Here is a 27,728-nt window from a genome sequence, read left to right as displayed (position 1 = left end):
AGTTTGACACGACCGTCCTAAGGGAAAACATAAATACAAGGTGGCGCGTGATAGAGAGCACAACTACAGTCGGCCTCCGATATTCTTGTGCGGTAGGGACCAAGCCTAACAGCGAATTTCCATGAACAATTGATGCTCCACTATGAGTGATTAAAATAGCCTCTATTTATAGGTTAAAACAAATGTACCACAAATCACGATCCTAAGCACAATAATATCACATTAAGTGCTCTCAGCGTGGTCAAACATTGCTGTGCCTGTAAAAATACATTACCAATACATTCTGATTCTACAGAACCTGTACATACACATCAACACTTCTGACTATGATGGTGAAGAATTACCGTAGCAGTGCAATCCAGTGTTAAACAATGAACATTTGATTGCACAGCAAAGCGCAGGAATTACATTGGGTGCCACTGCAAATGCGCCTGGGTTGGCATATCCTGGAAACCCGGCTGTTTCTTTGGCTGCTGCGTCTGTGTGACGTAGCAATTAGTGCTAGTATGGCCAATGTTTTGGGGTTTATTGACCCAAAACCGCTAGGTCCACGCTACACTAACTGGTGGTCATAAATTGGTTAAGGATGTTCCGCTGAGCTGTAGTTGCCGAGTCCTCAGACTTTAATGCTGTCTTTAATCCTAGTTTGGCCTAACTCTCGTGGGGCAAAGCAGCCGCAGACTTGGGCGCCGCCATTTTATCGATTCACTCTTGCATACTGTCATTCATAAATTTAACATAGCTGCGGTACAAATTGTGATTGGATAAGAAAGTAGGGAGCCAGAAGCGGAGCGATTGAGTGTGTATGTGTGTGTGAGCAGTACAGCAGCTCAAAGTCAAGATCCATCTTCACCCCCAAAATATTATATCCAATTCATTCGTATCACCTGCCCGTTGTTTCCCAGATGGCAGGAAGTATTTTCCAAAGCAAGTCTTTTCTTGCCAAAATCTCCATCTCTTACAATGCACGTGCCTTTGATCCACGACAGAAACACTTGGTAGCTATCAGCACATACCAGGAAGTGCCTGCTCATCTTAATGTTTGTGTGATCTCATGTGATCATGCAAGAACTTCGCCTTGGAGAACTGGATTCTCCGCAGACCAGTAGTAGAACAGAATGTTTATGTATGTGGTGTTCTGTGTTGATTTCATTGTAGCAGAACACACACAACTGTTAAATGCCAGAATTTCGTCATGTATGGGATCTGTCAAAGATAAAAAAAATAAAAAAATCTTTTAGGATTTGAAACATCTTTGTCTGTACGAAGGAAATGTGCAGCTCATGATTCCAAACATAAAGGAGCCTGAAATATTGAACGCTTCCATCATAATTATCTTTGACAACAATCCCAAAATGTTTTGGCAGAAATAGGCCTCAGTGTAACAATACTTTTAGGGCGGAGTGTGCGGTATTTAGCAAAAGCACTTCTTTTACTACCATAAAGCAGACACTGCTCCATGACAAAAACGAACTCACTTACCCCTGTGTCAGTATCTACTTTGCTAGGTTAAAATTAAAAAAAACATTGGAGACACACATTTAAAAAAACAACTCAGCTATCAGGTTAATGTGTTTTTCCATTAGTAATAAACAAGATAAAAATGGCAGGAGTCAAGAGTGCACCATGTCCTCAAGTGTTACACACGGTCATCCACATCATGTGATAGGCTTGTTCTGATAATCAGTTCGATCAGGGTTGCCTTGACGAATGTCAAAAAGAAAATAGTCTGTTTGAACCACATGAAAGCAGGAGGCCCCTTTTTTACCATGAAAATTTGGATTGGTAACACTTAAATGGCGGCCAGGGCATGAAAAAGGCGGTCTAATCTGCACAACTGGCTTTCATTTCAGTTGACACAACTACATATTGCAATAATAACCACAACAGCCCCCTGCAATCTGTATTTGGAGAACTTCACAACAACTTTTCTGTTGAATGTGCTTTTGATATCGGGAACCACAATCGTCTCCAAGTGGGAATTGAGAATCATTCGTAACAGCTCAGTTAAGTAGTGGTATCCCCCAAGGCTCTATTCTGGGCCCGTTGCAATTTTCAATTTACTCCCAACTGTCATTAAAACCCAAGTGTACCAGATGTTTTATCTTGAAACTATTTGCATTACAAAAATAAGGTCTTTTTTGGGCCTGTCCAAAATTTACCCATCCTCTCATCTAAATTTAGCGGGCATAAGGTCCAGCACACCTGAGAAGAGCAGTGTAGAAAATGGATGTTTGACAAAGTGCAGTAAACTGTATTACAGTTTATTGCACTTTGTCAAACATCAGATGCTGCTAGCCTCCTTCCTGGCTATCGCTTTGGCTCCATCTGAAGCGCCTGGAAGGTGTTGTTCAAATGTCACAGAAGGTTGATCGCTAACTGTCACTTTGGCCAGCCAGAGGCAGTGCTCCACAGTATTTGTATACAGCGCAGACTGTGTGGCTACATTTTGAGGCGATTCGTTTGCTTGTCCCTTCTCAACATTTTCCGAGGCGAAAATTGATATGGTGCACAGGCTTGTCATCCTGGGATGCATGTTCAATATGTGAATATAAAAATAGTCCTCATTTTCCGCTTGAGTTTGCCTCCAATGGTAATGATGTAACCTTCTTTTGTATGTTAAGTGGGAAGGCGCTAACCAATGTTAATGCAATACTTATACTAATACTGGTGACCTCTTGTTATTACGTAAATCAGTTCAAAGCACAACTTGCATAACCTTTGAATGTCTTGACCTCAAAGGACCCAATCTGTATTTTTTATTTTTATTTTTTACTGACTGTCCACGACACACCCAAAATGGCACAGCGACCCACTTTTTGGGTCCCAACCCACCTGTTGAGAAAATACCTATGAGCAACAGATTGGGGTTTTTTTGTCCTTAGCCACCTGTTTCTTTCTTAAAATATTCTGTGATTTCAAGCTCCATTTGCTCAATTAAGATGTGTTCTTGTGCCGTTTCAGTCGTGTTGCCTGGGTTTCACAGGGTGGTCCATAGTGCGCATCGTAAAGCATGGAGATTGCTAAACAAGTGAAACACAAACATTAGCTCAAACACTAATAACATTTTAAATGGAGGTAATTTTTACCCCCATCCCCACCCCCACCCCCACCCCACCCTATACAATTACAAACTTCATTTACAAGTTGCGGGGTGCCATTGACAGTTTCGGCCGCTGTAGCCAAATCTCAGAAATCAAGATTATTGGCTATTTGCTACACAAACATGGTGCTTTACTTTGGAGGGGCCGTTCACAGATTCTCTGAACAAAAACCCAATGTGTGTGCCAAGCATCAGAATAAACATTTTTACACGGTGGTCTCAAGTTGCGTGTGAGTACAGAGGTTAAGAAGGAAATTTGTCAGTACATGTGCTACTCTTGCCAAAAGCGGATAAGCATGATCTCTTTGTGATGCAGCCCCATTTAGCATTACTTAACAAATCAAGTCATTCTGAAGACGAAGCGAATAACAAAAATAGAGACATCCAACATTTGCAGGCGATGCTGCGGAAACATGTCTAATTTCCTACGGTTAATTCTTTTTTTACTGTCTCTGCTGTGTTGGGCGGCTCTTTAAAGCATCGCTAACTTGTTTTTTCACAGGCGATTACAGCGGGAACAAGAAAGTCTCACAAGGCCACCAGACCATGGGACCTTCATGAGGCTAAGGGCCACCTCCACGATCAATGTTGCCATTTTGTTGATCGGCAAGGCATATCCACCATGCAAGATGCATTTTGTTTGCTAAATAGATGTGTGAAGCATCTATTCATCCAGCAATTTTTCGCAAGAGCATCAGTGGCTAGCATGATGACGACCAAGCTGCTGATTTGTTGAATAACATGTCTAGTATGCACGAGATAGATTTGGTACAATGTTTGTATTATCTGACTTCTTTTGGACAGTTTTTCTTTTCTCATAATGTCAAATATAATTTTAAACATCAAAGATTACTTTGACCGCCCTTTTATGTCACTACAAAGCATCAAATTAAAAGGCTAATGTGGATGCCACGACAGAAAGATGAACTGATACAACGGCTTCAAAAAGCTGAAAGTATAAAAGCAAAGCTATCAAACTGAAGTTTGTGCCAGTGTACATTCAGGCCACTTAGCTATGTGACAGTTATAGCTTTGAAAGCATAGTAGCTTGGAGCTAGCTAAAGAACTCTATTCAAATGACTGGGTACATAAATGCTAACATTTTTGCCTATGGAAATCAATCGCTAACATTTCCCACAATTAACCCCAAACTGGTTTTTGAAAAATATATTTTTAGAAATGTATTTCAATCGTCCAAACAGTTTTTGGACAGTTTGTGTAACATTTAAAATGTGACTGTAAATATGAATATACGGATGTAAATATACAAAGAGATCACACTTTAAATTTTCAATCAGTGATTGTTGTTTTACAGTTTTGCACAGTTGGAAGGAAATTCAAACTGAATTTATCTTTTGATACAAAAATTTGATCTAACTCACTGAGTCTCTCTGGGAGGACTGAAATTAATCAAGCATAACCATCAAGCACTAAAACCAATTTTTCTTTTCAGGGATGCAAGCAAATGAAATCTTAATCACGAAATAATGTGATTTACTCTTTTTTTTTAAATCTTTTTTGTAAAACATCCAGTAAGTTTGAAAAGTAATGGATAACAATAAGTATCATGTTTTAGCATTGAAAACATAAATTCAGTTCAAGCATTAATACAAACTGATGTACTGTATATTATCAATTTGAAAAACATGTTAAATGGTGTTAACAATGTTGACCATGACTTTAGGGAAGCTGTGGCATAAACTTTACATGGGATGGCGTTCTAATAAATCTAACACTGTACATATAATGACTATGTGATTTTTAATATTTCTGCTATATACATTAAAGTTAAAATAAATATTCTTGATCTTAAAATATAAAATTCCACAAGCATTAAAAAGGGTCAGACCAAAATTGACTAATTGCAATGCCCCAAGACATTATCAAGTACTCCACAACATACTTTGGCTCAGCCAACTGTGAGGTGTGATTAAAAGCAGACCAAAAAAAATACTTGTCAGCAAGTCTCCAAGTGAGATGATTCACTTGTCCGTTTCCTTTCGAATGTGCCTTTGTGTCTGCGTGCGTGCGTGTGTGTGAATGGGGTTCTTTGTAGGACTATGAATGGAAAGAAATGGCAAAGACTTGTACAAGCTAACTGAAGCTGCACGGAGAGCCCGGCCCACTGTTATCTGCTCTAGAAAGCAACTTAAAGTGCCTTATGGCACAAATACCTGCACAGAACCACCTCATGTTTAGGCAACGAACAATGCAAGTTATGAAACAGCATCATGTGACTTGAGTGGAGATAGACCGGTATGGCTTTTTTCAGAACAGATACCAATTATTAGTATTCAAGGAGACCGATAAGTGATATTTGGAACCAATACTCATTTTCAGAAAAAGGGAAAATATTTGTTTAAAAATGTTAACAAATATAATCTCCAACTCTTAAAACTTTGTTGAAATATCTTAAAGCCTCCATTTATTGAATAACTTTTCACATTTGTAAAATGTTGGTTTTTGTCTTAGACAATAAATGGTAAATGGTCTGTCACTTGCTTTTCTACCCCGGGTACTCAAAGCGCTTCACACTTAAATTATCTTTGTTGAAAATTCTAACAAAAAGTTCAGGGAGCTCCCAGGGTCATCATGTCATATAATATTTTAAGAAAACAAGTGAAAAGCTCCCTATAGTTTTCTACTATTAACATTTTCCAAAATGTCTCAATAACTGAAATGTTAACCTTTCACTTACCTTTGTTTTAATTTCAAACAAAATCAAGAGGTAGTTGCCAGGGTAAGGGTCGCATCAACTAACATTTGTATTTGTTGGAAATAACAAAATAGAGTAGACTGTAAGACGTGCTGAGAAACTGTAATACAATTTTGTGTTGTGTGTGGGCAGTGTGGGCTCGGATCCCACTCAGTGATGGTGTGCGGATGGGTGTGAAAGGTCATTTGTCTCTATATGTGACCTGTGACTGACTGGTGACCAGTTCAGGGTGCAGTCAGTCTGCCTTCCGCCCGAAGTCAGGTGAGATAGACAACGGCAACTTCCCGCAACCCTGTTCGGGATAAGCGGTGTTGAAAATGGATGGATGGATGATTAATTTCTCAATATAGTCATATAATAAATCCCTTACGAAGCGTTGATGACAATGCTTCTCTCTAGATGATTCCAATACAGGATCCAGCCTAGTGTGATAGGATCAGTGACATGAAAATATGAAAAATTGTCAAAAATGTTCAAAATACTGTAAAGACAAAAATTATAATGATATATCATGGCAAAAAAAAAATTACAACAAAATTTGGCAAGGGAATAAATCATTAGGGGGTTAACGAAATATAATATTTAAAAAAACTGGCATGTCTTTGTCTGCTGTTGAGGACAGTGTCATTGTGGACAACTATATTGTCACTCTAATGTTGAAATATGGTAGCGTACTCAAGGTAGGAAAAAAAATCACCAGAAAAGCCACAGAAACATGCTCATACTACAGTATATTCAAGCAGTTAACTTGAGCGTGTTGAATCTAGACCACCGTCATGTTTTTATGAAGTGGAAAGGCTGATAATTCCGATACTTTTGTCAATTGACTTCACACTGGCAATGATTTGAAAGTGCTGAGCAACTACAGATTTGCTTAGGATGGGTCCCCTCTATTCACTCTTAGCTGGCTCCAAAAACTGCACTGATAACAATAGTGTCATTTCTTTAATTGTGAACAAAACCCTCCAGATATGTGCTGTATCATTTCATGTTTACATACAAGAGAAGAATACACCATATTTTTAAATATTGATATATATACACAAAACCAAAACAATTCCCATTTCTAAGAATCCAGTGGGGAAGACCAATACGCAAGCAGAGCAGAAAAACATCCTATCTGTCCGCTGTCCAACCAACTTGGCATAAAGACAAGACTTGTGAAAAGTGGGAAAAGCTGTTGCCTTGTCACTCGAGCGCGACATGATTCTTTTTACGTTAACATTGCATTTCAATTGTGAGGTCAGAGGAGAAAGTCAGGGGGAAATACGTACAGCGCTCAACAAATTGATTAGACCACTACCCTTAGTGGTAAAATTTGTTTCCACGGCTGCTATAAATTGACAGCTTTGGTAATTGCCTAAATCATTTTTATGCTTCCGTAATGGTTCACACAGAGAAGCTCTTCAAACTAGATGAATGATATTTTTAATGCTAAAATGCAATTCTAATTATAACCCATGAATTTTCTCATTTACTGTTGAAGAAAAAAAACAGGAAAGTTGATGTTCCGCTATTTATTTGCATTCTTGTCACGTTAGTTGTGGTGTTTGAATGTTAGGCTTATTTATGTCAGACTTCTCATAGAACCCAAATTCAAGCGTAAAAGGTGAATCGTCTTAAAATTCCTCATTCCATTTCAAAGGGTCAAAAGTTCATTGAATCTGAAAAATTTAATCACTTTCAGGTGGTCGTTGGGACAAATATATTGATTTGACTTAAACGTCTTCGTTCAGACCAAAGCAAGCATAACAGAGGTTATGAGCATTCGGGATTATTCTAAATTTTCCATTAATGATGACCACCAGTAAAGGGACAAATCCTTCTTATGTCATTGATATTTACTTGCCAATTTTTCTTGTGACTTGTGTGGTCCATGTCTGATGACACAGGGCACCCTCTCTTTGTGTTTTCTTCCCACACAGAATTCAACAGGTTTCATTTTCCTCACTCTGTCTCATTATTTACATTTTGGACGACCTCCCGGTGGTGTTCCAAGCTGCAGTCACAACTCTTCAAATAACTTATCTGCATGTTTCTCAACACGTATTTACAGAGGGGGGAAAAAAAACAGCATCACATTTGCCAACTACAACTCTTTTCATATTCACACTGCCATTTGAGTGGTTTTGATGCACGGTATATCGCAATAAATAATCAGATTGCCACCCATCGTTACATACAGAGACAAAGAGGAAAATAAAAAATTATTAGATACTGTATGCCCAAATATTCCCGGATTCTATTGTCCACTTTGCCAAGTGGCTGCAGTGTCACTTTCACTTGCTTTGGTGAAGGTACTGCTGGGTGAACATGTTGAGCTCACTGTCCAGCCAGCCCGCCTTGTTCCTAAGACACACATGCACACGGAATGACACAACGGTTTAGAATGACTTGATGCCAACGATGGTGATTAAATATGTGACATGGAATTGTCTTTCGTTGAATGTTAAGTCAGTTGCACAGAACTTCAACTGGGAGGGGAAAACAGCTTGACGCAAGAACACTTTGCCTCTCATTTTTGGTGAACTGTAAGCCACCTGCTGAACTGAACGCTGCAATTCAGGGAGCCATTCGGAAAGCTTCAATGCGTGCAGATTTGATTTTAAAACATGCACGGTTAACCCTTCAACACGGTGTGAATTCACAAACGGTCAACACGGCGTTGGCTAATCAAAGGGAAGCTAAGCTTTGAGGAGAGTTTGATGCTCCTCTGATGGGGGAAGAAAACATATCTGCAAACAAGCAGCATCATTGTTTACGCCGCAGGCAAAAAAAAGTCACAATTTATCATCCAAACTTTATGGGAAAATGCAGGAATCAAACAGTTCCAAAGTGGCTTAACATCAGGATTATTTGATCAAAAGACTCCAAGGATCAAGAACTACACGACACCTTTCACCTTCTTTTTACAACGCTGATGAAGTCAGACGTCTCATGGAAATGTGCCACTGTCCATCTCACCTCCTCGAGTGTTTCGCATGTACGCAGACTGAGGTGAGCTTCTTACCGTAGCAGCTTAGCTTTGCTCTGCATGGCATCCAGCAGCTCAATCTTGCCGTTCATATCAGTGATCTCATCTTCAAGATTCTGCCGAGTCACGTCTACCTGCTGGCAGAGCTGAGCAAACACCCCGGCCAACTCTCTGATGTGCACACACGCCACAAACAAGACCACAAAATGGTCATTTAAAAAATAAAAAACAAAAAACATGAATGAAACCACAGATTGACACGGTGTGGAAACACTCACTGCTGGACTTGGTGACTGCAGTTGGATCCAGTGTAGCTGACGATAAGCTGCAACTTCTCACTGGCGTAGTCGACAAATTGTCTCTTGAACGCACGCTCTTTGGCCTTTGTCGTCCAGGTGACGCGCTCATAGATAAAGAGGAGCCCGTAGAGACCCACAGAAAGAGCAATCAGCCGCCAGCCCACAGCCTTCCAGATCTGCACACGCCGCCAGAGCCATTGTGACACGGTATTAAAATTCTGTGCTCAAACGTTGATCGTTTTTGCAGTGGACAGCAACACTTAAGTCATTCTTCATCATAATTGTTGGCAAGTAGCTAGCGTATATTGTTTCCACGCTATCTAAGCTGTCTTTTACGGGTACAGCAATGGTTGAAGGTGCACTTGAAATTCAGTGCAAGTACTTTTAAGATCACAGTTTTACTTGTAATAAATCAGTTTATAATCGCCTTGATTAATGGTTTAAAGTTGAAACCATTAACCGAGGCAATTAGAACCACTTTTAGCGTTCAGTCAATTAGTCGCTTCGTGTGCCGGTTGTAAATCATTCAAATTCGTTCTGCGGGAATGTGTCCTCACCACACCACCAACGACAAGGACACCCATGGAGGTCCGGGAGGTGAGGGAGGCAAGTCCGGTCACCATGGAGACCATCAGCTCTTCCTGGGTCATGGAGTTTTGCGGGAATGGAGGCATGCCGGCGCTGACAGGAGTAAGTGCCAAAGTTCGAGGGATCTGGAAGAGCAGAATTCACGAGTTTAACAAGTTGGTTCCGAGATGACAATTGACTCCATGCTCACAGAAGGAACTTTGAAGGTGTCAAAAGGTTGAATGTTATAGTTGTGGAAACAAATATTCAACTGAAAATATGTATTTTCTAATGTGTCCACTTTATTTAATGACCAGTTTTGCTTGGACTAAATCAAAAAAGGCTTTAAAATCAATAGTGCCGTGTCAAGATGGATCCAAATAGAACATCTTGATGCGGCAATATTTGAGCAGCCTTCATTGAGAAAAAAAAAAAAAAGAACTAATTACATTTGACAGGCTTTTTAGAAAACTGATGGCTGAATATAAAATCCTCTGCAACAAAGGTCAGCTGGTTGCTTGAAAAGATGTGGTGAGCATAGGATTTGCGAAATCCCATGTTCTACCGCTTTCCCAATGAATTCTTCCAGCAGTCAGACCAAAACAGACCATTCAGGAGGCCTGAACCGTCATACGGCAGCAAGTCGAAGGAAATACCTTCAAGTTCAAGATCAAATTCAAGTTCAAGTCAAGCTTATTGTCAAATGTGGTACATGTCCAACATACAGCACGGATGAAATTTCTTACAAAGTATTTTCTTCCTATTCCTCAAATGAGGAGACCATAGTATCATTTTTATAAACTGTAAAGTAAATGATTACAAAGATGACATCGGTCTCTCATTATTGCCATGACTTTCAGTGCCCGAGAGAAAGCATAAAATGACAAAAGATCAGTCTTCACTGCCATCCAGTGGGGATAATCAAGGAGACATGTCTCCGAATAGCGCAGATACTGTACTTTGGAAAGTGCGCCACCTACAGGCCAATCCTTTCATTGAACGATGACTTCGAACATAATGGCTCAAGTCCAGAGCTTTTTTTTAATCTGCCCAGTACTGGGAACTGGAACGCACCATTCTCCTTGGAAGTTATATCAACTATGCATCAGAAAATAGAATGGAAATTACATTTTGAAACGTTTAGCTTTTTTTGACAGGTTGTAGATGGTTTTATTGCTGCAACTACATCACTTAAAGGATCATCAATAGCCAATATTATAGTACGAAAACTCAAAATGTGGGGGAAAACGCACAGCATGCAGTTAAAACAGTTTTTTATTGCAAATTATGAAAAGTTTGTAAATTGGGACCGTTAAATCTTAAATGTAAAGGCAGCAATCATTCATCCAAACCATCGTGTGTGTGCATCATCAAACGCATGTTATATATGTAGGTTGTTACCTGGTCACTGTAGCCCATGAGGGCTCGTCGAGTGTTCTTGGGCCCCAAAAAGCGGTTGACCAACATTGTCCAGCCCAAAGAGAAGTGAAAGCTGATATCTTCCTGGAAGTCACTGCAAAGCTTGTCACAAGCCAGGTCATAACTAAGACTGAAACACTGGCGAGGAACCAGCTTGTCCACCTGCTCTCTGGCTGGGTTGGGTAGAAGAGGCTTCAGACCTTCTGCATGACACACGAAAATGAACAATTTCACCGATGCGGTTCATGCGCCAGGCATCCCCGTCTAGAAAATGTGCAGTATGGCAGCTTCACGTACACTATAGTGCTCTTTCCTAGGTCATACAAACTCCAAAAAAACTCCCTTCGCTGTTAACAAATCCGGGCAATGTAGCAAAAATAGTACACTAAAGACATTGTAGTACTGAAAAAACATTTCCTCAAAATTCAACGACAGGTTTAATGGCCATTTTCGAGCACTTCAGGGAACATGCTCATGACTTGGTATAGAGCAAAAACATGGAAAATGCAAACCGAATAAAATTCAATTAAATAGTTCAGGTCAAAGCTAAATTTTATGCTACGGTTTGACAGTTACCAATCATATCTGCCTGTGTGGTCTGAAGAGCGGTGGTGATTGTGGTGGAGCACCTCTCTGACATGTTCTTGCCCAGACACTCTTCTATGTGGCGGTGGAGCTCCTAGCGAATGAAATGGAAAACTTTCACAATTAGCAGCCACACTTTTACATTGTGGAGAGCAATATCCAAAATTGTCAACATTTTTATCAATGCAGAGTGGGAGGGGTGTCCTGGCTGCATCCGACAACCATATCTTTGTTGTGAAAGCGCTATATGCAAAATTGGCGCTGCCTCTCCAGCAGCGCATATCCCTGTTTGAGTTTCTTTTCGTCTTTTTACTTTATTTATTTTTGTTTTTGTTTTTTCTTCTTCTTTCTGCCTACATTCTTGCTGCTGGAGGCTGTCATTTCCCCAGTGTGGGACTAATAAAGGATATCTAATCTAATCTAATCTAATCATGTCTTGCCCTATAATTGTTAAAAAAAATAAATCAAATTTAATTTTAAAAAAGTGGCGTTTCTGAATTGCCTTGAGACACAGCAGACAAGGGACAAATCATCCTCTCATTTTTTCAGGGAGAACAATTCAGAACTGTGTTGAAAAGGTCCTGAAACTCACTTTCTTGTAGACCTTGAGAACCACTTGTGATGGGTGGAAGTCCATGTGAAAATCATCCACCAACACATGGAGCTTCCTGATTTCTTCCGCCATGCAATTAGAAACCTGGACAGAAGCAGTGAATGTGGGTTATAATTACTTCCAATCCGTGAAAAACAGACCAACTTCAACATAAACGTACAAAGACAAACTCGGTTCACTGCTTGAGACGTTTCCATGCAACCCAAAGTGTCGGGAATATGTTCATGCTCACCTGTCTCTCCACCTCTTCTGTGATTTTCTTGATCCTGGCCTTACAGTCCATAGTCAGCAGGTCCAACTGCTTGTCTATAAACTCCAGTCGGTCCTGACGGTCCTCTTTGGTCTCAAGACAGTAGACCCTATAAACAAACAATTGAGAGCACAAGAGGATATTTAAGGGCGGTGGCGTTTTTGTGTTAGTTTCAAGAGAACACCGCACAAGTTTGCGTTGTTACGCAACCAACACTATCTTTTACAATTCAAACAAAAGTCAAAGAGCTACCATCAAAATTCTAAGATTACTGGTGTAAAGCTTAAAAGCCATACGGACCTCTGCTCTTGTGCAGCAATGTGTACAGCATCCATGATGTGGCGCAAAGCTTCAGAGATCTGCTTGGCCCGCACGGTATGCTGCTCAAACTTTGTCTTCACCGCTGACTGAGAGATGCACTCCTACAACAGAGCAGTTGCATCAGCAAATAAGTGTCAGCACACAAACAGTAATGGGCATGAACCTCGAAGCACCAAATGTAAAATATCCCCGAAGGAATGGCCACATGATCAAATTGTGGTTAATATTCATAAGAATCCCCCAAGAGTAATGGCCGTAGCACTAACAACGTAGCGTAGAATAGTCCCGATTAAACCACACATAATATGTTATTTAAAAAGGACCATATAGAACGTATCACTGCAGTGCTTCAAAAATTGCCCTGAAGAAATGATTCATAAGGGTTCCACATTTTAGCCTTACCTCAAATCGCCTCTCAAAGTTCTGAAACTCAAACATTCGAGCTTGAAATCCCTCAGCAAGTGCCCCACCTGAAATATAATTAGAAATAAGACGATTTGGCACTGAGAATGGCTTTTGAGGAAAATGTTTTGGAATTGATGACTGTACTATCTACTTTGTTACGTGATGAGAGGGGGAAAAAAACGTGCACATTACACTTTTGGGCTATGCAGGGAATCCGCAGTTCAAAACGGTGCTGACATCCACTATCTCTCAAGCTTACGAACACCTCAAACTCCAGTGGTGACTTGAGAGTTAAATGTGCTGCGTGACCTAGCTCGTAACTCAATTTAGTTGTATACCAAATGATGAAATGCAAATGATCCAATCTGGCAGCCCAAAACACACCATTTGTTATTTTTTGAAGAAATAAAAATACAGATTTATTGTATACCTACATCATAAATGAGAATATAGATAAATAAGATGGATTTATTCAGTGCAATTAATTACTGTACGTTGGAACAAGCTGAAAGTTATGACAACAAATGTAGGGTTGTAGGTTTGCCTTTCAATGACATGTTCATGTAAGTGAGGTTGGGAAACTGCCCGTTTAGTCTGCATGTGAGTGTCTGGGCGTGAGTTTATGCTTACTGCAGCTTCTAGCGATTGTTTATGTTTTGTATTTGTCTGATGTTCACTTTACTTGACAACTAGACGATCTTAAGCATGCCTGTACCTTACATTTTGTCCCACAAAACACAGCAACACAATAAAAATGTAAAAAAATAAATAAAAATCAGTCAACTCGATTTGCTTGTAATTTGAACGTTGGGACACAAGCAAAGTCAAACTACCACTTACGTAATCATGCTGTACAAGAAGGCACGCCGAGTTATCGTTGTACTTCCTCTCTCTCATTTGATTGGTTTATTTTTTATGACCAAGTAACTCATACATCTCTTGGCAAATCGCCTTGACAGTTTTCTTGAAATTGTTTTAGCTAAAAGTATTACTCTAAAGAAGGTTGGCCAAGCTTAATTCACTCTTGACCTTTAAGCAAATGTCGGGAAATTCCCACGAACCTTTCATGAGTGATTTGTGAGTGATTGTCGACTCTCACCTGTTTCAGGCATTCCTTGAGCTTTCTGCACACGTGCCTGGAGAACCTCCTTGGCAGAGACGAAGAAGATGCGGTCGCTGGCCTGAGCTTGGTCCACAACACCCAACTCATGCACGAGGAAATTGGTACAGCGATCCATATGTTGTCTCCGCACCTGGCAAAAAAAAAGATTTGGCGATTTGGGGATGACTTGAGAAGCCGTATTGTTTCTATTTATTTTGTTTATCGCTGCCAGTATGAATACTGCACCCGAGTTCATGTATACATACAGAATGATTATAACACAAGTAAACGAGACGAACCTCATCCATGTATTCAGGCTCTGAGGCTGAGGCATCCCAACGGTTATTAAGTATGAAGATGTTCGGACTGGAAAGTCGTTCATTGACTTTGTGGAAAAACGACTTCTCCTGCAGAGACACAGTTGGCACGCTTGAAATCATGAGCATGTCAATGCAACTTGGATTCAAAAGCAGCTGGACCCCATTAGCCGGAAACCGGGCAGCACGGCGGACTATGTGATTAGCATGCCTGCCTATCATTCAATAATTTAGGGTCCGAATCTCTACTTTGACCTTTTCATGAGTTTGTGTGAATGGGAAACATCATTTTGTTTGTCTATATGTCTTTACTTTACAATTGACTGTTGACCAGTCCATACTGCTCAACACCTCTCGCCCAAAGTCAACTGGGAGAGAATCCAGTTAAGCACGACTCTGAAGAGGATACGTAATAGAAAATGGTCGTATCTCACCGTCTGCATCAGCGTCGACTCAGAGTTTGCCACAAGGACAAACACATCTGCATCCAAGCAGAATTTGTCGATCCAGCTGTCGAGTTCTGTGGTCACGTCAATACCTGGACTGAATTTATTATTAAAAAAAAAAAAAAAAAAAGAGCATAAGGTTAAATTGATGCATAGTTGGTGTGTAGATCTATTCTGCTTTGAGAACAAATTTCACATTTCCGTATATCAGCAGTGTTGGCTTCCCCAAAACGTTGTTGGTGCCTACATTCTAGTGTCATGTGAATTAGCTGTCTAATGTAAAGGTATATCCACAATATATGACTGACCTGTCCAACAGGACCAGATCATCCCTGAGCAAAGCACATTTGGCTTTAGGCCACATGACACAGACCAAGCTCCCAGCCTCCAGGTCCTCATCCTGGTGGAGCGCATGGGCCAGTTGGTTGACCGTCTGGAAGTGTTGACACAAGAGTGAGTATCCTTGCGTGAGGGCAGTTTGCTCGCAATGCCCGCTTGCATTAAAAAAGCACTCAGTTGGACCAACCTTAATGCTCTTCCTCTCCTCAGAGCCTTCAGTCAGAATGAAAGCCTCATTGCCGTCCGTTCCCTCCACTCTCAGGAAACAGTTTGTGGTGTGGCCAATGCCAGAAGGCAGCACTTTGTCACACAGCATGGCATTGATGACTGAGCTTTTCCCATTACTGGTCCTAGAGCATAAAAATAATAAAAATAAAAACATGGGTGCCATCAAATTCTTAATTATAGTACCCATATGCCAAGGCAAATGTTGAGAATACTTGAAAATTCATAATTATAAGAAAGGCAATTTAATGTTGTTGTTGTAGTTAATGTTGCCAACATAGCGATTTGCTCACTATCTTAAGTGACTTTTCCAAATACCCTTTTCTTAAAAAAGCGACCCAAGTTTAACTCGCGCTAAGAAACGGAGAACATGAACGAATCATTTCCATATTGTTTTCCGTATTATTACAACAAGAATAATAACAACAACAATAAGAGAGTGACACAATGGTCGAATAGTTAGCACATCCGCTTCACACTTGAGGTCGATATTTGAATTTGAATCCCGAGTTGCAAGTGGAACCTTACTTTAAACACCTGAAGCAAAATGTAATGTGAACTTTGGAAAAGAGGAACATACCTCCCAAAGAACACCACCTTCATATGCCTTCGCGCTAGCACTTCTCCAATGCCTGCTACCTTGGTGAGGTAACTTCGAACTTCCTGCACCTGTTCTTCCGTAGTGACTGGATCCAGTTCTTCATTTTTGTGAGCATCTAGCAGAGTGGGCAATGAATAATGTTCTTCAATGGTGCAAGACACAGCTCCAAAACATGTGTAATGCTTTTTCTATTTCAAGCAAAATGAACACTAAAACTATACATTGTTCGCCTACTTGGGTACAATTAAAATCGTTTGGTGTGTGTGTGTGTGTGTGTTTACATGTATCAAATTTGTTTAGATTTTTTTTTTTAATCATGCAAGCAGCAATTGTAGTCCTAAAATTATAACGTAAGCAAAGTTACCTTCCAGAAATGATGCACTCTCCTTAATATAGGCCCCTAACTGTTCAAAGATCCCATTAATCTTCTTCTTCGCGGTGACAAAATGCTTGAGCGGCGATGCATTCACTTCCGCCATTAGTCTCTTATCCTTCTTGCTGTGGACTGCGTTGGTGTTGGGCCGTGGAAAAACCAGAGACATGGCACTGGATGGAGGAGAAGCAATACAAACTAACTTGCAGGAATCATTTGGATTGGATTGTATTATTGTATTGAAAACACTTGAAAGGAGAGCGAATGAAAGTTTGATCTCTTGTTGCTGGGAAAGCAAAGGGATGTGTACATTTCTGGAACGTTTCCTGTAACTTTCCATGGCAAGTTAAGAAAGGAGATTTGAATATTCCAAATTGGAAACTTTCCATGGGAATTAACTTGGAATTTAGGTTAATTTAATAGAAATGTATACCGGGTGTGGCCTAGTGTGCCTCAGACCTGGTCTGATTGTGAGATAAGGAACATTGATTTTTTATTTATTTTTTTTAAATCAGGGGTCAAGGTCAAAATTGCAGATTTCAAAGGCATTTTAGTTTAAAATGCAACATCAGACCCTAATGAAAGTACTGTGGTTGGATAACTGGGGTACCTTAGTGTGCCCTAGACCTGGTCCGGTTGCCGGATGATGAAAACTGAATTTTTGATAATTTTTTAAGTCAGGTGTAAAGATCGAAATTGCAGATTTCAGAGGACTTTTATTTTGAAATGCAATATCATATTTGAACAAAAGTATTTTCGTTGAATACCTTTGGTGGCCTAGTGTGCTCTAGACCTGGTCTGGTTGTGGGGTAATGAAAACTGAATTTTTAATTTAGGTGTAAACTGCAGATTTTAGATTTTTTTTTTTATTTTGAAATTCAACATCATATCCTCATGAAAGTACAGTACCGGTACTGTGGTTGAATAACAAGTGTGAGTGTGGCCTAGTGTTCCCTAGGACTAGTCTGATAACGGAAATTCATTTTGAATGATTTTTTCAAAAATCAGGTGTAATTTTTAATCAACAATGCAGAGTCACTGTTAACTTTTATTTCTATCTCAACCTTTCTTGGTGCGAGTCTGAAACAGTTGTCATTTTCCCTGGATTAACTCATCGTTACCTGACCGCTGAGAAGTTATTTTATACACTGACGTGCATGCATGGATAGGCCAGTTTTATTTTGAAGGTGGCCAACGCCGTTCGCAGGAGGCTGATTACCGTAAGGGTTAGTATTAACTATTAACGATCGCTGTAGCCGCTGGCTTGACTTCATTTTTGCGTGTGGAGTCTGGCCTGATGGCAGAGTTGAAAGCATGTAAGCAAGCAGCGTCACAAAAAGAAGCAAAATTACTATAAATGACGCCTATAAATATGAATATGCCTAACGCGGTACCTTTGGACAATCAAAGAGCTGGTCGTGCAACCAGAGCAGAAATGAAAAAGCCTAACATGTTCTGACACATCTGATGTTTTGTTTAAAATCACACAAGTGTTAAATACTGTCGTTACGTAATTAGGGGTTACTTTATGAGGCCCAACTAGCATGTCACCGCAGTGAATGTTTAGAGGGCAAGCCGTGACCAGCAATAACTTAATTTGCGTCTGATGGCAATCAACAGCTCTGCATCACCATTTGGGCTTACCGTGAGTAGGGCTCGCTCTTCACAAATAATCCACTTGCATCCTCGATCCTGATCTCATAGCCGTGACTTCAACGGATAAATGGAAAAAGTGACGTTAGCGCGCACGTCCAGAAACACAGATATAGGCAAATCTATTTTTCACGTTCAGTGCACGGCGCTGTCAAATACACTAAGGTCAGCGGGAGTCGCTATGTTCTAATGTAATGCCCTAAACATAAAATAACGCCACAGGCAGCATAATATTCATTCCACAGCACCCAGCAGAGACGCCCCCTCTCACCTTCCGGGATGGTTTTGTGCTCTACAACAGCCCCGTCACGCAAATACCACCACCTGCTGCTCCGGAGTATGTACTACTACCGTTTCTGCTTTGGTAGAAAACAACTTCGTACCAGTACTTACGTACACTTTTCAGGTGGCCGAACACTACCCGAGTATTTCAATTTCGGACAGCCTTTTCATTTAGTCCATATATTCGAACTCAGCTGTAGTATTTTTGTCAAAACAGGAAAATTAATTACTCCTTCAGACTTTGCAGATGACACGTTCCAAAAAGAAATTGAAGTGACATAAAGGAATAATGCAGCTTTTTGTGTGTGCAAAATGTTCTAAACCGGAACTGGATGTAGATTTGTTTTGTACCGAAGTACATTTCAGAGTTTGTATTTGTAGTACAATTTAGGGGGTTTTTCCCCCCACGAGTACTATCCATACTTAAATATGAGTGTGAGCGAGTACTTTTACCACCTTTGCTTTTCATGAATTGAAAATGAAATTTCAGCCAATTTGCCAATGGTGTAGTGGTCCACTCACTTGTCTTGTGAGCGGGCGGCATGGGATCAGTTCCCACTCAATCACGGTTTGGATGTGAGTGTGAATGTTTCGGTTGTCTCTAAATGTGCCGAGAATGACTGGTGATCAGTTCAGGGTGTAGTCTGCCTTCTGCCCGAAGTCACCTGGGATAAACTTCAGGACACCCTGTGACCCTATTCAGGATAAGCATTGTTGAAAATGGATGGATGAATGAAATTTCAGCCAAATTAAAATCCATCCATTGACTACAGCACTTGTCTTCATTGGGGTTGCGTGTCACGGAAGTCCATACCACACTTTTTTTTTTTAAAAACTAATTAAAATCCCTCATTGTTATAAATTACGTCCAAATTTGTATGATGGTGTAACATTCTCAATTAGGATTCTTTAGTTACTATGAGTTACTTTTAGTCTAGAGAGACATTGTTGTTAATGGTAGGTGTACTTATGTTATTTTTCAATTATGTTTTGTGCAAAACAATCTTTGTCCCACCCCACTATTTTGTCCATATTCAAATTATTCGACCACCTTCCCGAGTTCCAGTTCCAATTTAAAACCACTGCAACTTTGAGTAATTCTACAGGACATATTTATTTTGTTTTGCTTAGACAAGAAAATAACAATTCACCTTGCCTTCGTGGTCTTAATTGCTATGATGTGATAATGCAAACTAAGAAAAAAAAATGAGATCGCTTGGTTCACAGCCAGCCTATTAGTGTTCCAAAGAGTACTAACAGTATTCCACAATTACAGATGGAAAATGGGGTCTTGCTTGTGTTTTTACATAGTCAGGAGAAAGTAAACACAGGTTCAAAGTTGTTTACACATATTTGACCCTGGACCACAGTGAAACATGTCATACACAATGTGGACAGGCTTAAATGTTACATACTGACATTACATAATACATGAAATCCTTGCATTTCATAAGTACAGTAACTTGAACCAAAACCGGGTTGATTTTCTTTTGTTACGTTTGGAGTATATTAGTCTAATTCGGATGCATCAATGTTCATATTGACATGAGAGGTAGTAAGTCTTCCTGCAAGGACAGCATGAGAAGCTTTTTTAACAGTTGTTTTTAGCTTTCAGGGTGTACATTCAGAACAGCAAAACATAAGAATGATTTAGCCGAATGTATTTTGTTGAAATGCCAAATACAACCCAACCCTATTAAGAAGCATTTATCGTTTTTGTCACATCAGAAAATATTCGGGGGTCCTTTAACCGACACAAAAATACTGAAAGTGATTCCGTTCAGGATGTGTAACAGAAGAGGCAATTGATGTTTATTTCAGGAGTTGCCCACTGTGAATCCAAAGTATCCGAATCCTGCCTGCTATCCTACATGTAACAATTATATTTACAGGCTGGCGCGGTACTTGAAATCAGTCGAGCAGAAAATGACTGCACTTGATATTACGCGATGAGGTGCTCTCATTACACAATGGAGCGAGAGCAAGCAAAACATTAAATCCTAGACACTTTCTCTGCAGTTAGATAAGCAGTTGCCTGTCACTTCTGAGGTAGTAAATAAGTTGAAATGTCATTAAAGGCCAGTACACAGAACAATGCTCGATTCAATGGACTACACCTCTGATCAGAGTGTGTAGCCTGTCCTTCAAAGTTAAATTTCAACACAATCTTTTTCAGTGGTAAAATTTCTGTTACAGCTTTCAACATTTTCTAATGATATTGCAGAAGGATATGACAAGATAGAGGTAGAATGTTTGTTATATAATAATCAATGTCTGCCACTATATTAAGAGTTAACTCATAAACGCTACCATCAAAAGTTTAAAACTAATGGAAAAAGCGCCAAAACAACTAGAACTATAAAGGAAAAACAGAAACCCTTATTTCTGTTTGAGGTATAAACCTTTTTTTTTTTTCCAGAAATGTCATAAGTGCTTTAACCCTGTCAAGAGATTAGACACTCTTTGAGAGAGAGACACACACAACAGTAGCATTTTGACATTGGTGCAATGCAACAGTGAGACTCGTGACAATGCCAGTGGAACAGTCAATCAGCAGAGTGAATGGATTCCAAAGAGATAGCTTCATCTCTTTGCATGCCTTCATTCCAATATCACAACAGTCGTTGCAACTTGTTCGTGAAGGGAATTCTCACGACTGGAATCCCGGTTGGGATCCATTCATCTTGACCGTGTGATTAGAGTATAAAAAGGATGGATTGCAATAGTCTTCAATGTGACGGGGTGGGGTTTCAGTCCCAATTTCATTCGAAGCTCTCGAGAGCCAGCCATATGCCAAAAGAAAAAGTGGCCGACAGGGTCATGGATAATAGGAGAAAAGGCTACACATATTCTAGAATAGTTTTGACGTGCTTGGTCAAAACAGCAATGATCATAGTTGCTCATCTCCAGAAGAGCTAAATTTCTAAATGACACTTTTTAAAAAAAAATCCGGGTCGCCTCACTTAGTTTAAGCGCAATAGTTTGCCTCAAAACATATACAAATGGCAAATCGACTCAAGGCCAATGCTTGTACCATTCAACAGATCAAAATGGAAGTTGCAGGGGAAAATGTTTCAAACGTGGAGCTTTAAGTCTTGGCACTTTATATGAAAAACATCCCGGTACGTTTATGAGGAAAAAAAACTGCTTGGACACTTCAGAACATCCATGTTTCCACAAGTACAATTGACTATGAAATCCATCAGTTTTGTTCTTTATACTTTGGGCTGCAATAACTCCTCCCATGGCAATTGTAATTGATGTGAAGGACATGGAATCAGAAAAAAATGTTTCTCCATTATGCCATTCCACCTCACACGATGACTGAAACGGTTGGTTATCTGTGACGATTAATGTTTGCTGGTTCCTTTAAACGCCGTAGCGGTGGAATAATTTTCTCATGATCACAAATGTATTCAAACTTGTGGACATACATGACACCACACACTGTTGAGAAACATGTTCTGACAAAAATCAAGAGAAAATCATGTTTTACTATTGCATTTGACTTTCATTTTCACACTTTACCCATAAATCCTTGCTTAAAAACTGAGCTCATTGGATCAATTTCTGATTGGTACTTTAGCTAATCAATCTCTGGTATGCATCTCCTAACTACTGTACGTGATTTGGGACACCCTGGAAAAAAACAGGAAGCAACATTTGAAAGCAGCAACGAGTTGACAAAACATCACCAGAGACATCTTCAATTTTTTTGCGGGAGTAAAATGAATTCTTGCCACTGAGGGACTACAGAAAATGGATTTCTAAAAGAACAAATGCCAGAAGGGCACTGTGCAACATCTGTCAGTTATCTTGTGTTGTCCTATCTACAAAGTAAGCCTTGAGCATCAACTGATGAAGCTTGCTCAGATGAGGAGCTAAACGTCTTCTCAGACAACCTGAACAGTCCAGTAGCTAGCGATTCAATTCCCTGAGAGTACACCGGCCTGGATGAACAACAAGATTATCATTACCCCAAGAAAGAAACTGTGCATTTTATTTTAAGTATCAGTCAAGCTCCTGAGGTGAGTTTCCTGATTTGCACAGTGACCAACTACATTCCCTGTAAGACATTTTGGATAAGAATGTAGTCATGCTACAACCACATGATATCCAATACAAGCACTGCATCAAACATTCGACCATGACAAAGATAACGTTCAGTTCAGACACAGCTCTCATGACGAAGCAACACACAATTGATCTCAGTTGATCATTACTCTCACCTTTCTTTTTTTTTTTTTTTGTAAAGGCAGGACGCAGCTCCAATATTGGATATCAATTTATTGCGCAGGTGGTTATAATGTTCTGGTTGCTCAGTGTATATTCAATGGTATTTTGAGCCAAATAGTCACCATTGTAACTAACAGACAATTGTCACAAAACAAACCTGAGTCTGCAGAGAATCGAAATAGTTATGAAACTGCTTATCCATCACAAACGCCAATTGCCTTGAAGCCATTGAAAAATAAAAAGGTATGTTATGATGAAAACTAAACTTAAGTGCATTCTAAATGAGTGATACAGAAACAAATGGTAACAAAGGGTAAAGCATTTCATGGCGGTTATGTCACTATGCTGGTGGGTCCTCTTTGAACGCAGTGCTTCAAGGTGGCTATACACGTGTGACGTGTAAGTGTGTGCTACATGTTTCGTGACGTTAAACCAGGTCGTCACCACATAAGGTGTGAGAGCGGAATCAAGTGCATTAACTGTTGTTCGGAGGTCTGAAAGAATTACTCTCGCCGGTTGTAGTGAGATAGGCAACATTTGTGCATTCAAGTGTTTTTTGTTTTGTTTTTTTAAATTACTCGGTACAGTAATACTGATGAGGTGATTTGTTGTGTTCCAGAATAATCTATCGCAGTAACAAGTCAGGACACATACACGTATGGATAAAGATGTCATTTGACCCTTGACAGGAAAAACACACGCATTTGTGAAGACGAGTTTGAGAACACACAACTGCTTATTGCTGAAAGGCTTGGTAGTAATGAGGTAAGGAGCTAGAAGTGCTGACAGCAGAAGTGCTGTATGCCTGAGGTAGTTGGCTATGGTTGTGGGCTACAGCGCCCTGGGGCACATGAGCCTGAGGAGGCTGGAAGAAGGTGAAAGGCCCGGATGCCTGGGAGGATAACCCAGTAGAAGAGGTTGGCGAGGTGGTGGCGGTGGTGGAAGGAGGGTAACCCATCATCAACCCGCCCATTCCTACATGAGAGCTGTACGGCGGCAGGCTGAAAGGCAAGAAGCCCAACAGTGGCCCAAGTTCCATGTTAGTAGTGCAGGAAAGCTCAGCATTCCTGGGCACTAGGTGGGGATCGCTGCCGACAGCAATCCCTTCAGCAAGCATCTCCCTTTGAGGAGAGGTGGACGTAGAGGTAGAAGAGTTGACCGAGCTGAGGTGTGGAGGAGGGGCACCCTGCAGATCCAGCAGGAAACTGTCCATGTCAGTGCGAGGATATGAGGTAGATCCTTGTTGGTACCTGGGCACGTTGCTGTACGACTGCTGCTGAGGCGCCGACAGAGGCTGCAAGTGATGATGGTGGTGGTTGTGAGGAGACGGCGGGGGCATGTGCCGACTGACTCCCATGCTTGAGGACAGAGAGACCTGCATGAGGCCATGTGGGTGACTCATCCCGGGGACTGGACTGGTAACGGGGTAGGAGTTGAACATTTCCCTGGTGAAAGTCTCCACAGGTTCCTTGGAGGTGGAGGAGCTTCTGTCCGAGGCTAAAGGGCTGGATTCCTTGACGGGACACTGGGTGGTTGTCGTGGATGTCGCCACAGGAGTGCTGGCTGTCACCAGTGGTATCAAACCTGCGTCGTGCGCATGGCTCTTCTTCAAGTGTCGCGTCAAGTGGTCTCTGCGGCCAAAGCGCTGAGCACAGCGAGGACACAAGAAGTCACGGCGTCCAGTGTGCACCACAGCATGGCGACGTACATCCTTCCGGGTGTAAAAACGGCGGTCGCATCGCTCGCAGGAATATTTCCTCTCTCTCACCGCCACAACAGCATTGTTGTTGCCCTCTGCTGATGGAGGCCTGTCAATATGGCCACCACCCAGGTGCTCCAGCAGCGACGGTGCCCCTTCCGAGCAGGACAGGCCCGCGCCAGCACTGTGAGCTTCCACTAGGTGCCGCCTATAACCCAGCTGAGTGTTGTATTGCTTCCCACACTCCTGGCAGTGAAAACCCAGCTGCCTGTTGGCTATGTGGCTATCCTGCAGCTGCCCCTTCAGTTGTTCCTGCTGGTGGAACATGGTCCTACGGGGGAGGTTGCTGGTTGTGTCGCTGGATAAAAACTGAGTGAGTAGGAGCACGCACAAGCAACACTCATGAGGATTCTCCAGCTAGCTGGCCATCCACTCTTTGGTCCTAGACTGTTGTGTTATCTCTGTGTGTTTGCATTAATACTAAGTGCAGTTTGTTGACTATTTAATGATCTCTTGTGGAAATGACGTGTGGTCTGTCCTGCCTTGGTGGGACAGGCCTGTGTCCAGCGTTTGGTTTCAGTGACAGCACCTGCCATAGCAACCCAAGAGGGCTGCAATTAATACAGTTTATTTTGCTGACTCGGAGTCCGTTGGTGTTCAGCAGAGGAAGCTCAACATCTCAAAAGACCTGAAAGATAAACAAGAGATTGCCATATTGAGCAAATTACATTACCTGAAGTCGAGTGAGATGACTGAGTAAAAAGCATGCATAATAACAAACAACAGACAGTAATCGCTAGAGTCCCATCTCTCATAATATTGCAAAAGATATGAGCACACTATGGACAGGAGACTGTCATAAATCAAATTAAACCAGAAATATACAGTCTAGATGGCCATGTCAAATCCCATTCGATTTCTAGATTTCCTCCTGCATTCCAATACATAAATGGCAGATTAAAATGAAAGAACATGTCATGAAAACATTATGTAAACATTTCCCAAATAAAACTCAAATACAGATGCACACCGCATACACAAATGCTAGCAATTGGAAGACAAAGGAGTGCAAATCCAGGGAATTAAACAGTGGAGGGTCAACCCTCCATGTTGCACGTAAACAAGAAAGGAAAATATACTTCAACCAGAGTTTGTCTCGACTCATTCCAGCAGTAGAGGGAAAACTAACAGTTAGCCCAAAAGTCTGAGTACCATTTCAACCATTGAGTAGTGAACTTCTATGCAGCATGGAGCCTCAAGTAATAACGACTAACCCTGGATAAGGTGCTTGAGTTGACAAAAAGTCCTAAAAAAGTTTGACTACAGCTAGTTAGGCCACATAGAACGTCAGCTCAAAATACAACTTGAGCTCATTTTCCTGTAATGGTACTTAAAAACAGCATAGGAATGTAATATGGGTAGCTAGCAGTAAATATTTCTGATTTAACAACATGTGTATGTCAGGACAGAAAATAAACAAGTTGCTTAAATAGATTGGCCCATATGCTGTCTGTAAATGTTTGGACAAACGCTGCTCGCAACCCAGGTTTCATCACGCCAGTTTATGCTCTACCTTTGCCCTAAATGTACTGTAAAGCAAACATTGAATTTCATCTTTAAGTTCCACAAAACGTGGTGCATTGTATTCCATAACCCTCAACCCACAGGTTTGCAATGTTTACTTGAGAGTTTATCTCTTGGACCTTTCTCTTACTCGACTTCTCAAATGCAACAAGTATATTTTTTGAGGGAGTTGCCAGCTGGCAGCATTTGTTTGACTTTTTTTTCGAGATTTGGGAGAAGTGACGCTATTGAACGATCACTACGAGGGCGTAATCAACCAACAGCGCCATCCTGTGGAGCCACATAGAACGACATTCGTGTTCACTTTGCTTCCCTCCGTCAAGAGTCCGCAACAGTGTTGAAAACGATCGGCAAATATTTGGAGGGATACAGGATATGGGTTATTTAATAAATATATATGTCATTATAGATGTTTGGTGCTGGTCTGAAGTTACGAAGTCCAAAGCTGGAGCGAATGTGTGACCACAACTTACCTGACCGGGGCTAAAGTTGTCTGCTAGCCCAACTTGCCTTCGTGAATTTCGGTGGCGGATGTTGAGTTAAGTTCACACTTGTGGATTACTCGATAAGCACCACATCGGTATACATATTTGTTCCCACGGCTGCGGGTAAATGTCCGAAGTTTAACCGAGCAAGAATGACCAATTAATAACAATGGACGTCCGCTTCACTAAGTTGTGTCGGAGTTTGTCTTGCGGGAGCTAACTCTCTGTATCACTTTAGCAAATTGGCTAGAAAGTCCTATTCGAGTCAACATTTACACAGAAGACGTGTCTTACCGCCTGGCGCACCACCCCGACCTTCCACCGCGCTCCAATTGGCCTCCACGTGGGCATTTTGGACAGATGAAGGCTTTAGAAGATGTTTATTCGAGCGAGTCTGGGCCTGATCTGCTGGCGCCGCGATGCAAGCCGTGCATTCTGGGAGCGTGACGTCACACCCCGGGTTCACTGCAACCACCGCGGAAAGCCCGACCACAAACTTTTTCATTCTTATGTCAATGCTGACAGGTCAAGAACAGTAATTTCCCGTTCGTTTGGTTGGTTTAAAGAATACCTTATTTATTAATGTGTATTTGAAGTTGTGTAGGACGAGCCGCTCTACCAGGGGTCACCAACGAGGTGCCTATTGGCACCAGGTAGTTCCTAAAGGGCCAAATGAGTTTAGAAAAATTCAGATGATTAGTTGACAGCTAGTTTCAGCTACTGAACAGTTTCCCCTATTTCTCGCATGGCAGTTGAGTTATTCCCGGCTGGTTTTGGGATTTGTGCTATTTGATGTGATAGTTTGTACTTTTTTTAACTAAAATAGTCCGCAAATTCATCACCTTTATCTGTTGAGAGGAGCTTAAGCATGATTCGATTCGGAGATTAGTAAATTCATTAACCACAGCAAACAGAGTGCTTGTATTGTTGTTTTTTTTACTCATGATTTCAGAAAAGTATTGTTATCTAGCCCTTACAAAGGCTTTGTTCAAATTACAATGATAATGTCTGTACAAGTGGAAAGGAATTTAGAATGTTAGTTCTTTTCCACTTACTCTGTCCTTCCCTGCATTTTGATTTCAAGGACATTATCATAGTGCACTGGTGTTTTAGGTCGTCTTAAGGTGGTATCTC

At 40.9% G+C, this 27,728-nt stretch overlaps 2 protein-coding genes across 2 annotated transcripts; both read right to left on the bottom strand.

Annotated features, from left to right (window-relative positions):
- Positions 1-6,749: 6,749 nt before the first annotated feature.
- mfn2 (mitofusin 2) lies at positions 6,750-18,566 on the bottom strand. The gene is made up of 18 exons (XM_086101239.1): positions 18,300-18,566; positions 16,647-16,828; positions 16,262-16,397; positions 15,644-15,806; positions 15,426-15,550; positions 15,106-15,214; positions 14,654-14,761; positions 14,352-14,505; positions 13,250-13,317; positions 12,827-12,948; positions 12,509-12,635; positions 12,256-12,360; positions 11,655-11,757; positions 11,061-11,281; positions 9,650-9,805; positions 9,072-9,268; positions 8,830-8,964; positions 6,750-8,168 (listed from the first exon to the last, which is right to left on the bottom strand). Exons 2-18 carry the CDS (start codon positions 16,822-16,824, stop codon positions 8,099-8,101), a joined length of 2,277 nt encoding a protein of 758 aa, XP_085957365.1. The 5' UTR covers positions 16,825-16,828; positions 18,300-18,566; the 3' UTR covers positions 6,750-8,098.
- A 1,119-nt stretch (positions 18,567-19,685) lies between these two features.
- Positions 19,686-27,051, bottom strand: LOC147210046 (zinc finger protein PLAGL2-like). The gene is made up of 2 exons (XM_086101224.1): positions 26,889-27,051; positions 19,686-25,213 (listed from the first exon to the last, which is right to left on the bottom strand). Exon 2 carries the CDS (start codon positions 24,850-24,852, stop codon positions 23,563-23,565), a length of 1,290 nt encoding a protein of 429 aa, XP_085957350.1. The 5' UTR covers positions 24,853-25,213; positions 26,889-27,051; the 3' UTR covers positions 19,686-23,562.
- Positions 27,052-27,728: the final 677 nt, after the last annotated feature.

This window comes from Hippocampus guttulatus, chromosome 1, assembly GCF_054856545.1.
Source record: "Hippocampus guttulatus isolate MCC_2025c chromosome 1, RoL_Hgut_1.0, whole genome shotgun sequence".
Classification (NCBI taxonomy): Eukaryota; Metazoa; Chordata; class Actinopteri; order Syngnathiformes; family Syngnathidae; genus Hippocampus; species Hippocampus guttulatus.
The sequence above is the reverse complement of the archived record's forward strand: the minus strand, read 5'-3'. Positions and strand labels throughout refer to the sequence as shown.

What these genes read in the sequence shown, in the direction of transcription:
- LOC147210046 (XM_086101224.1), bottom strand. Translation starts at nt 24,852, where the DNA reads ATGTTCCACCAGCAGGAACAACTGAAGGGGCAGCTGCAGGATAGCCAC.
- mfn2 (XM_086101239.1), bottom strand. Translation starts at nt 16,824, where the DNA reads ATGTCTCTGGTTTTTCCACGGCCCAACACCAACGCAGTCCACAGCAAG. An exon ending in TTCTCAAGGTCTACAAGAAA is followed by an intron (nt 11,758 to 12,255) that starts GTGAGTTTCAGG and finishes TTCATTCGCTAG; the next exon opens with GAGCTCCACCGCCACATAGA. An exon ending in CACACAGGCAGATATGATTG is followed by an intron (nt 11,282 to 11,654) that starts GTAACTGTCAAA and finishes TGTGTCATGCAG; the next exon opens with AAGGTCTGAAGCCTCTTCTA.